General features: G+C 40.4%; 1 protein-coding gene across 3 annotated transcripts in view; it reads right to left on the bottom strand.

Moving 5' to 3' along the window:
* Positions 1 to 12645, bottom strand: part of LOC109624239 (RNA-binding Raly-like protein) — a 53754-nt gene that overhangs the window by 16182 nt on the left and 24927 nt on the right. For 2 of the 3 annotated variants that reach the window (XM_020078784.2, XM_020078785.2), the window contains exon 3: positions 10404 to 10454. The exons of the other annotated variant lie outside the window; for it this stretch is intronic. In XM_020078784.2, coding sequence (XP_019934343.2) covers positions 10404 to 10454 — 51 coding nt within the window. The remainder of the gene's footprint in view (positions 1 to 10403; positions 10455 to 12645) is intronic. 3 annotated transcript variants of the gene reach the window in all.

The following is a 12645-nucleotide window of genomic DNA, read 5'->3' on the forward strand; positions in this document are numbered from 1 at the left end:
AACCTCTTTGGTGGAGGTAAAAAAGATACAATGTTATGTAGTGTTGGATGGTACTATTAGAATTGATGGAAATGTTAAATGATCTGTATTTATATAACACTTTTCTAGTTGCCATTCACCCATTCACACACACATTCATACAGTGCATCTATTAGCAGCACTTTTTTGTTCTATGAGGGGCAATTAAGGGTTCAGCATCTTGCCCAAGGACACTTCAGCATACAGATGGAGAAGACTGGGATCAAACTGCCGACCTTCTGATCGGAGGACGACCGCTCTACCCCTCAATCACAGCTGCCCTGTTATATATAATATACTGTAGTGAAGGACAAATATGAAGTACTTGTACTATAGCGAGTATTTCCATTCTCTGTTAAAGGAGAGTTATTATTGGGAACAACTGTTGATATTTGAATACAACTTTCTGAGTGATTTATTCAATAAAAAGAGACGACCCGCATCGATTTCAGTCTATTGAGAAGCCCACATTCCATCTTTTCATTGCTTCCTGCATCTCGTCCCTTTTACTAACAGGTTTCAGTGGCGTGTTCTGATGTGTTTTCTCCAACAGTTGCTTCCTTCTGAGAGAATGTGATGTGCTGTGGTGCCGAGCTGAATGACAGCTCCAAATTGAAGAAGTGAGCGATGGAGGAGGTGATGAGGAGGTATTTCCTCTCCCTGTCAACCTCTGCTGTCTATCACAAGCAGCCATCTCCATCTGGAGGAGGACTGACTGCAGGGGAAACATGAAAACACTTCATCTCTTCCACCATCACGCACATATACACCAACAAACATGCCTAAAAACACACCTGAATGCACCCACGCAGTTCATTTTCAAAAGATGCATTCGTGGCATGGAAACTGCATTTACACTTCATAGGCCTGGCTAAATAATAACATATAGACTATGAAAAATATGGAATAACGCCGAGGGGATTTTCACGTTAACACCCGAAATGAAAGATTACATGCTCTGTGCGTTGGGTAAAATCCTCCATGTGCCCGGTTTTGTGATACACGAATTTTGATGAGCTTGATTCAGTCTGGATTCTGCTGGAGCTCTCAGTGAGAAGACGTTTGTACAGAATTCAATACACAATACTCTTACTGAACTACTTACACTCATGCTTCAGCCACAAACAGATCACAACATGAAATTCGACAATTCCATTACAGTTACTAATCCCAGTAACCACTGGTGGATTATAACTGAGCAAGTGCATTTTTAGCTTACTTGAGTACTTCCATTTTATGATACTTTATACATACATTTATTTTGCAATTACAATTATTAGTTTTCAGATTTGCCTTGTCTACACTACCGCAGATATCGTAGTGAACAGATATTCCCCGTGTTAATCTGATGTCTCTTGCTTTAAAAAAAAATCTCTGTTCACACAACTTTCATTTACAAAATATCTCTGTCCAGGTGAGGAAAGAAAAACGACTACAGCTTTCAAACAAGCATGTCGAGCCAGTATGTTCAATGATCAGTGATCCATCATTCACCAGAGAAGAACGCTGTGGTTGGAATAATATTGGGACAGGGCAGATGCCTATGAATGACTGTTAATGTCATGCAATGATCCTAACTTTAGCTGCAAAATTGTAATTAGAACAAGCAGTGTTTCTAAACATAAAGGAACCGGTGTAAAGCCATCAATGCTGTTGTTGTTTCTGGCTCATGCAGGCTCATTACACAAAGCAACAATGGCCATGTTTGGAGCAAGCTGTGATGTTATTTCCCAAATGCTCTGTTTTATATCAACACAGAAACTGGAGGTTTTTTTTGTTTTTTTTATCTGTAATTTGGAAATTGTTTGTGAAAATCTCTAGTTCAGTGACTGAAATCACTGTTTGTGTGTGGATGAGAGGAGCAAACGCAGATGATTGTTTTGCAAAATATCCTGATATACTAGTGTGGAGGTTTGGAGGATCTCACTAACAAAGTCTCAGCTCTGTAGATATGATGCATTATTATAAATTTAACAATCCAAAAATACATGAAGTATTAAAAAGTATATGTATGAGTACTTTCACATGTAATACTTAAATACTTCAGACTACGGAATCTCTTACAGATTCCTCCTTTAACAGGGGTTTCTGCCACAGAGACAATGTTGGTAGTTCAGTGTTACATTTCACCTGTTGACATCAGCACCACTATGATATATATGCTATCTGGTCATATGGAGCTTGACTTACATTACCATGTAGCTCTGGTGACATTCTTCCACCTTGTTGCTTCACTGAACAAAGGACTGTTCCATGTGGTTTATTGTATTCACATTTTGTTTGCTGTGTTGGAGTGGAGGTGGAAGTGAGTAGACGGTTCGCAGATACTGCAACTGTCCTCACGTGTTAAGAAAAGAGATGATAAGTTGATTCTTTGTTCAACATGCTACATGTTGTATCGACTCTGAAGCAGCATCAGAGTGACAAAATAAACGCAGCCCAACTCGTGTTTTATCTACACATCCAGCTGACATGTAATATGTTGCATGTCTGCAGAGGCACAATGCTCAGCAACAGTGTAGCCTGCAGCGTAGCTTCAGAGTCACAAACATCCATGGAACGTACACCATAGACTCCTAACACAGAAGTAGAAATCCAGATCTAATCTTTAGACTCATCCCCCTGGCTTTAAACCATGCTCTCTCTCATATGGCTGCTGATGTTTCGCTGTACGTTCTTGCATAAAGTTACTTTTAAAATGTAGATCGATCTTCATTTAAAAGTCATTTGTCCTCAAACTTAAGTGTGTTGTTGAGAATCTGTGTAGGTGCAGGATTGACTGTCAGGTTTTTTGTAGGATGAGCATTTAATGAGAAATATAAAAGAGTAGCATTAAATGTCAGTCAATTAGAGCTGGGTCGACACATCTGCATAACTACAATAGACAATTATGACAACAGCTCATTGCAAAGATGGCTGAGCTCAGTCAAAGCATGAACTCCACGGTACACAAGCTGCTGCTACATAACCTGCACAGGAGAATCTAACTGAGGGCTCCAAGTTGAACAAAAGTCATTCACTTGAAGTCAGAACAAGACCGTAATAACAACAAGCATTTTATATATGAATTATAAACAGGCAGAACATATTATATTATATATATATACATATATATATATATATATACACTGCTCAAAAAAAATTCAGTATAACAGCAAGTCAGTTAAAACAAGTCAGCACTGCCAGAGATCTACAAAATGACCTCCAGCAGGCTACTGGTGTGCATTTTTCTGATCAAACTGTCAGAAACAGACTCCATGATGTCATCCCTGTTCTCTTCACAGATGAGAGCTGGTTCACACTGAGCACATGCAACAGGTATGGAAGAGTCTGGAGAAACGGCCGGTTGGCCTGGGGAGGCATATCCTTGGAGGGTCACACAGACCTCCATTCCTTAGCCAACTCTACCCTGACTGCTGTTAGGTACGGAGATGAAATCATGGCACGGCATCATGTAAATGGTAAAATGGTAAATGGTCTGTATTTAAAAAGCGCTTCTCTAGTCTTGATGACCACTCAAAGCGCTTTACAGTTTATTGCCATTCATCCATTCACACATAAATTCATATAGTGCATCTATGGGCAGCACTTTTTTCTATGAGGGGCAATTGGGGGTTCAGTGTCTTGCCCAAGGACACTTTGGCATGCAAATGAGGAAGTCTGGGATCAAACCGCTGACCTTCTGGTTAGTGTGTAGGCAGTTCCTGGACGATGAAGGCCTTGATGCCATTGACTGGCCCTCTCCTTACCCTGACCTAAATCCAACTGAGCACTTATGGGACGTTATGTATCGTGTATCTGACGCCGCCAAGTACCACCACAGACTGTACAGGAGCTCACTGATGCTCTGATCCAGTTCTGGGAGGAGATCCCCCAGGACACCATCCAACCAACTCATCAGGAGCAGGCCCACATGTTGTTGCGAGTGCATACAGACACATGGGGGCCATAGACACTACTGAGGCGCATTATTAGTGGCCCTGATGAAGATCAAGTTGGATCAGCTTGTGATTTAAATTTTTCACTTTGATTTTCGTTGTGGTTTTGAATCCAGTCCTCATATATTTATGCATACAAGCATGTGGGGGCCACACACACAAACACAACACATATAAGTACAAGAATCCTCCAGTATTGAATGCTCTGAGAAAATGTTGAAGATAGTGTATTCACTTAAAGCTCAAAGTTCAGTTCATAAAGATACAAACTAGGTCATGTTCAGTGCCAACAAACAGTCCCAAATATGAATCAGTTCATGCTCATTTCTCCTGTTTACAGACAGTGAGAAAGTAAAATATATGAAGTAATGTTTTGTCAGGAAACACATGCTATACCTTGTTGGAACTGGTAGAAGCTTGGCTGAATGCTCATAACAACCGTTTTTCATTTTTGTGCTAACAACACAAGCATAGACTCCACAAATTCCAGCTGTATCTTTTTTTTATGTATCGTTTTACGACCAACACTCACTGAACCAGCACCTGAACAACAGAGAAAAAACAAAGTTCAAATCAGACATGTAAATTACATCTTAGCCCTGATGTTTTTTCACAACAAGTTTAGTTGTGGTCCATAACTCTGGTAAAGCCACTAATCCAATGTCTCTGTGTCACTATGAAATGACTCCATGGTGTCTGTTATATTGTTATTATGTAGTCTGTATGGAACTGTCTGAGAGACATTCTTGATTTAGATTTCATTAAAATCTTTATCGTATATTTTTGTTTTAATTTCAGCAATGTTAGAATTCAAACCGGTATAAAAGTTGATTAAAAGGTAAAAAATAAAAATGTGACGTGCAACAGGTCACATGCAACAGGTCACGTGCAACAGGTCACATGACATTATGGGTGACCTGTTGCATTGTGGGCAAAAGTGAAGGAAAGAGCCGGCATGGCTGCGAAGTAGAGAGCCAACGTGGCTGCAGAGGCCCTAAAATACTTATAATCTGCACGGTCCAAGAGGCGCACACAGTAACCTGACATTTGTACTTTCATTTGTGTTATATCTTTGGATCATTCTGTTTCTAGTGCCTTTTAATTAAGAATTTGATGCATTTTGTTTGTGTCTTCTATTCTGTTGTAGTTTTCACGGTGTTTGAGGAAGCTATAGAGAAAATAAAAAACTTCGAAAAACATCTGCATGGGGCGTGGCCATCATTATTGGACCGGTGCGGCTACACTGTACTAAAACGATTCTAACTTTGCTCTTCACTTTAATAGAATTAAATGTGGCACAGATAATGTTCAGATGTTACACAATGGATTACAAAAGATATTGGTCTACAACTGCATGATTTCATTGGGGATATTCGCCTTATTTGTTCACTCCTAAATAGGGTTGTTCGGTATACCGGTACTAAATTGGTACCAGGGTACTGATGCATTTAAAATGGTACTATACAGTGCTTGGATAAGACCGGTACTTTTTTTTTTTTTTAACGTCGCCGCGTGACGTCACCGCGTACCAATTTAAGCCGGGGCGAGCAGGTGAGCGAATGCGCGAACAGCGCGGAGCAGCAAACGGAGCAGGAGTCTGGCGACAGAGAGAGGTAAAGGAGAGAAAGTGAGACACAGGAGCAGAGAGAGAATGGCAGCTGCTGCAACCATCACCACGCCGCAACTCATAGATAAGCCAGGTGAGCGAAGTGCTACATGGAATTACTTCGCCTTGAAAACAAATGAGCACGGTGAAGCCATTAACACCGATGCACCACTGTGCAAACAGTGTTACAAAACATGTGTGGCCGAGGGTGGAAACACTTCCAACTTGACAAACGCTTGAAGGACAAGTACCCAGACCTGCACAAGGAGTTCAGAGAACGACAGGTAATAACTTATATACCCATGAAAAAAAGCCACATTCAGTGCTAAAAGCAAGAAACACCAGCTCCCTTCACTCTCCACAAAAGTAGCTCTGGAAAATATTTAAGCCTGTCTTTGTGTCATTTTATTTTAATCACTGATGCATAATGTTATAGTTCTAAGATTGTCTATTAAAATAAAGTCAATAATGACTTTTTTTGTGTTCTCTTTTTATTTCGAAAAGTACAGAAAAGTATCGAAATACATGTTGGTAGCGGTACCGATACCAAAATGTTGGTACCGTGACAACACTACTCTTAAAGTGTAACATCGTTAATTGTACGTATTGTTCAGTCCCGTGAGAGTAAACAACATCACAGTCATGTTCAGCAGTTGTAAACTGATCGGTTCATTTCACCGTGCACCAAAAATATGAACAGGTTTGATAAACGATGCTCTTAAAGCATTTTGAGGTTTGACCCAGTTGCTGACCGCTGCTGCAGTTTGGACGTAAAAGAGAAACATTCAACTCAGTCTGTTCTCTACCCCGCCCCCACGGACTGCTACAAAGTGCCGTCTGTTTATTTATTCTTATTATTATTAAATTTGTATTAATACTGAACATATCAGTCTCCTAGATTTTTTTAGTAAGATTATGCTGTCAAATCTTTGTGTTGAAGGTAAAAGACAATCTTTTTAATGCCATGCAGCTGGTCATTTGTAGTCTGAGTCATATGACTTGTCCTCCTAGATGTATATTTAATCTCCATCTTTTACAGTTCAGAATTCTTTATTCAAATGTCTTTCTGAAGATGAATGTGATGTCTGATGTTTTGTGTAATGCAAATGCAGTTTTCTGTCAGGACCGAGAAGTACAAGAGCACAGCAGAGGATTAACATACCATTAGCAACTTTTTGATTTGTGGGGTTGTGTGATCAGCATGTGTTGTGTGTGTGCGTGTGTGTGTGTGTGTGTGTGTGTGTGTGTGTGTGTGTGTGTGTGTGTGTGTGTGTGTGTGTGTGTGTGTGTGTGTGTGTGTGTGTGTGTGTTGGTCGATGGGGGCTACTGTACCTCACTAAGCTGATAATCCGCAGCCCAGCAGATAAACGCCTATAAATATTTACAGGATGGCAGTGTTGACGCAGCCAGGCTCCACAGCTTTACATCCTGTCTGATTTCACACAGAGGCTGAAGCTGTGTTATTCTCCGGAAAATAAAGAAATAAATAAGATACTCCTGATCATTCCAGGAGGCTTTTCAGAAAAGTCAGTGTGCATGAAATTTTGGCTCAGAGGGTCAAATATTCAGATGTGTTTGGTCAAACACAGTTCAGGTGCTCTGCACAAAGTAAATAGCTGAGTAAAAAAAGTCCCAATGGCAGACGTTCATTATGTTTGTGTGTCTGGTGGTAGGTGATGTATTTAGATGAATGTGCATGAGCTTTGTTTGTACATTGGTATCTACATAAGTAAGATTTTAAGTCTTTATTCTTTATTATTATAAATGTTCTTTCACTGCAAATGCTTTAATCGGTGCATTAGTGCAGGTCAAAAATATAGAAACAAATCTTTTGCTATTTTAGCGAGTCTGCAAATCAATTCACACTGGTATACGCACTGCCTCCAGTGTAGTGCCTGCACTTAAAGTCCTACACAGACAAAAGGTTTCACCCACATGGACTCACATTTTTCTCTGAACCCGACACGTTTCATTCATGCTGAACCGCAGCCTATACGTCTGAGACTGACCCATAGTGTCACTAGTAACATCCATATTTATTTTGTACTTATGCTACTGCAAAACACCAAATACTGGAAAACTCAAAAAACTTTACAGAGGAAAAAACGCCTGACAGTAAGGTACATCACATGTATTCCTCCGTCACTTTCGAAACAATCTTACATTGACAAGAGGGAGACGGGATGACACTTTTCAGACATCTCGTACACCCAACGCTCTGTCTCGACATTTAAAATGTAGCTATGTTCACATTGCTTGAGTTGCTGCTTCGAGAGGACAGTCATTTACACAACCACAAGAGCTACGGGAAATGTAACACAGGCTGTTTTAAGTGATGGAACAAATGACTGACACAATGATTTTACTGGTGAGGGCGGTGTCACATCGTCCTTCAGTCAATGGAGCACAACCAGAGCTGCACTGCACAAATGAATCATCTGAGCTTATCTGTTGGGGTGTGAAATGGAGGCATGTGTAAGGAAATGTGTGAGAAAAAGACAAAGAGGATGATGCAGACGAGTGAGCAGAGGGGGAGGAAGTGTGGATGGAAACCAAGTGGAGCGTTTATCTAAGCGACTGCCGGGTGCCGACATACTCGTTTTTCATGCTGTCAGCCTCTTCCTCTCTCTCTCTCTCTCTCTCTCTGCACTCTACTGTTGTTCTTTGCGTCCTCTGCTCCTCCCTATCATCTCCTGTCTCTTACTCTACAGCTTCCATACAGTTCTCCTCCTCCTCCACCTGTCCTTGGCTGCCTGCAGTGATCTGTATTTGGAGCCTGTGGAGGGGCGGTCAGCTGCTGTCAGTCCACTGTTGTTTGGTTTTGCACTTTTTTTGTCTGTGTAAAGTCAAGTAAATAAAAAAATAAATAAAAAAAATAGATCTTCATCTCTGTAAATATGAACATGTGTTCTCTGTTTGAGTGATGTTTAATGCAAACGTTTGGATAAGAAATGTAACAGTTGATCTGTCAGTTACTGTCACCATCATCTTCTTCTGCCTTTCTCTCCTATACACCAATCACTTCTGGCTGCTTTTCGCATCATTATTTTTATGTTAACTTTTCTCTTTTCTTTTTATTTGTGGGGAGTAGGCTGATTTTGATTTGCTTATAGGTCTGTAATACAGAAAGAGATTCATTATTTATTCATGCATGTTCAGGTTGTCAATTTTTATTTGAACCTTGAATATTTATAGTCCATCAGTGCAGATATATTTAGAAAAATGATATATATATATATATATTATACATATAATATATAAGTTTACCTTGTGATCCAGCAGCACACTCACTAAAACTCAGCTTGATCTATGCTCCATCACCTATTTGCTACAAAAATGGAGAACACTGGCGGGCAAATCCAAATAGTGTTTAGGAAAGTACAGCAGACAGCAGGAAACACTGCAGTGGTTCTACTCCAGAAAACACAAGGACACAGCAAGGTCCATGTAAAGCATGCACAAACTGAAACCTGTTTGCAAATGCCCCCCCCCCCCCCCCCCCCCCCCCCCCCCCCCCCCCTTCACTTCTTTTTAACTACCTCTAATGTTCCTTTGCCTTCCTCATCGTGCTACAGTGCATCCTACTGTTTAAAAATCTCTTTCTGCTTCCATCGCAACCCACATCTATCCTCTGTCTCTCCTTCACTCACTGTTTCATCTTTATTTTCCCTTGCTCTCCCTCTCTTGCCCACAGACTCACTGCACCTGCTTTCTAAACGTTTGAATTGTATTTGCAGTATATAGCACTTTTCTAGTCATTTCGACCACCAAAGCACTTTACAATTCATATTCACACACACACAGTGTTTCTATGCACAGCACTTTTTCGAACACACTTCACGCTGGCGGCACAGCTGTCAGTGGTAATTTGTGGGTTCAATATCGTGCCCAAGGACACTTTGGAATGCAGACTGGATTAGCTGGGATCAAACCAACCTTCTGCTTAGTGGATGAGCTGCTCTACCTCCTGAGTCCAAGCTCCGCATATCATTTATGATTTTTATTCTTTATAATTAAATATTCATTGATCATTCATTTGTCTCTCTTTTCTTTGCCTGCTTTTTATATCTGAGGCTTTTTCGGGAATACATTGCTGCAGTCACTATCTCTTTCTTAATTTCTTGACCTTCAGTAAATCCTAGTGATGGGATTTTAATCCTCCTAACTCACAGCAGTAAGCCATTTTCTCTCCTCTCAGTATTATGTCCTAAAGAGAGAGAATCTGTCGCTCTGTTTTTGAAGAAAAATAGGATAGATGGAGGGTGGAAGGGAGGCCCTGCCCATCCTCATAAAATGGATCTTCAAATGGCTGAAAGCTGAACACAACATGGCCAAACACTCATACTTTCCATCTTTTCCTGGATGTGCAAACAGCTGTCAGGGAGAGCCAGGTCTTTTCCTGACCTCAGAGTTCAGTGTACGCTGCCATCAGAGAGCTTACAAATGGGGAGTTGAGTGGAGTGTTCTCATACCAATTTCCTTCTCTCAGTCTTAGTTTGGACCACTTAGAACACATGTAGGAAACACTCAAATGTTGAGGTGACATCTGAGGTTGTCAAGGCCTCAGTCTTCAGCAGAACTAAGTTTTAGCAAAGAGACTCGGGAAGCCATCACACAAAGCCGTCTGATCTTTTTAGTTATAGGTGAGGTACAAATGAACCATTTGCTTCAGTTTCCTGTTGGAATTAAAACAACTGCAACAAATCTTAATTCGCTGGAGAGAAGCAGTAACTTGCTCAGCTTCCTAACACACTTTCTTGATAATTAGATGACTAAATACATTGTCTGTGCGTACCCTTTAGAATGACGCACAAGACACATCCCACAGATGACTGCCGTACCTGTTATAGTAGTCCTCAGGGTATCTGTCGTATTCAATCTCATAGTCGGATCTGCAGGAAAAAGAGAAGTGAAGGTAACACAAAGCATAGCTTTAGTGCATTTTTATTTAAAATATTAATACAGCTTAAGATTTGAGGTGAAGACCCAGAGCAGACAAAGACAAAACAGATTGATTTAAGGCGAGAAAAAGACGATGATCATGGCCCCCTTTTTAAAATACTTGACGATCAGTAATTAAGAAGCGGTAGCAGCAGGACCGTAAACAGTTTTAAAATGTCTTAAATTCGATTTGAAAATAGGTGTTAAAAAGCTTAGAATTGAATTAAGGGATCATTAGTTCTGGTATGTGCTGCATTATCAGTCTATTTCAGGTTAGTTTTATGCATTAGGCTAATGCCTATGCAGCCAGTCTGATAAATAATTTATGAACTTGTGGAAATGCAAGTTAAATGATTATTTTGAGCCATATTGTAATGACGATTATTTAACACGATCACTCATTGAATTTGGAAACATCACACACTTTACCGATTAGAGTGTTTACATGCCTGAGCAAGCAGCGCAGCTCAGCAGCGTGACTCTGCTCCTGTGACGTTATCAAATCCCTCACACATAGAACTGATCTTTACAACAACCTGCTGAATTCACATTTATGTTCATGAATAAACAGGGCGTCGCTTCCTCTGCAATAATTTAGTGAAAACACTGCTTGCGTCATACAGTCTATGGTCATTATCTGCAGGAAAAAACTTCTGTCTACAGTGTGTGTGAGTGTGTGCGTGCTCGTCTCTGTCACTCTCCACACAAACTGACAATCACATTTATTTAGTTATTAATTGATGCTGTCAGATCATAAATCTGGATTGTTCTGGTTACTTTAACCCTGATGTCCTGGCTGTGCACATCACGTTACATCTCCTGTTGTATAGTTGGTGGACTGCGTGCACGCAAAATGTTTTTCAATTACTTTAACTTCAAGTACTGTACGTGTACTACTAACTTCTTATCAGGTCAGCGTGGAAAGAGCGAGGACAAGCGGCACAGTAATACAGCACGTTACAAGGATACATTTAGTTGAGTACATAGCCCCACTTTTATTCAAGGAAGTAGTCGTTTTACTTTGTTTTCGTTGGAAGCCAGAATCGTAATTGAAATTCAATTCTTCGCGCAGCCCTAATGACTGGTAGTTAAAGCCAGCGCCTTGAGGTGCTGATGAAAGCTGCATGTTGAAAGCAGGTGAATTGTATTAGAAAGCTCTTAAAAAGTTAAATTAACTTTGTTAATGGGTGTAGACACCTTGAGAAAACAGAGTCAATTTCATTTTCAATTGTCAGCCAATACATCAAAACATGCTTGACCTCATTCATTTCAATCAGACCACATCAATGCTGCTCAATGCAACACAATGGATTGGCCAGCCAAAGAATTAACAGTGTGTATTTTTACCTTGTCAGTGGCTGCAATGAAAACTGGAAAATCTACTCTCAGGTTTTGTAAAGCACTGTCGGCGGCTCCACAGGCTGAACTGAGCAGATGGTATTCAGACCTACTTAGAGCCTCTGGGCAGTTTTAGTAGGTCAACAAAACCACAGAGATCTGGTGCAATTCTAATTTTTACACTTTAATGCTGGGTTCAAACTGTTTGCATTTGAGACGGCCAAAGAACATGTGGCATCAAATGAAGGCTAATTTTTCCACACCAGGCTGTTTCTCCACCATATGACTTGAACATGAACAACCTATGGCAATACAATCATTTATGGATTATGACCATTATGACCAAACTAATCCCTTCCTTGCTTGATCAAAGCTTAAAATAAAAAGTTACACTGGGGACCTATTTCACCATAACATAAAGACATAACACAGAGAAGATTGAACTCCAACTGCTGCACTATTTATCCACTGGGAAGGGATCAATAACCATCTAACACGCACACACACACACACACACAGTGCAGACAAACTTTTTAATGCGCCTCTGCTCACTATCAACAAAGCCTCTGTAATAAAGAGAAGACAGGAGGAGATAGACCTGGGCGGCCAGAGAGAAACTGAGGGATGAACAAATAAAGGTAAAGAGAGACAAAAAGGTAACGACTCAGGAAGAGAAACAAGGGATTTGGAGCCGAAATCATATCCTTCTTTTGTAAACAGTTGTATCATCCATCGCTCCTGCTGCTGCCATCATTCATCTTCATCATTCAGGACGGATAGAATTCAGCGATTAACGACAGTATT

Source organism: Paralichthys olivaceus, chromosome 7 (assembly GCF_024713975.1).
Source record: "Paralichthys olivaceus isolate ysfri-2021 chromosome 7, ASM2471397v2, whole genome shotgun sequence".
NCBI classification, from domain to species: domain Eukaryota; kingdom Metazoa; phylum Chordata; class Actinopteri; order Pleuronectiformes; family Paralichthyidae; genus Paralichthys; species Paralichthys olivaceus.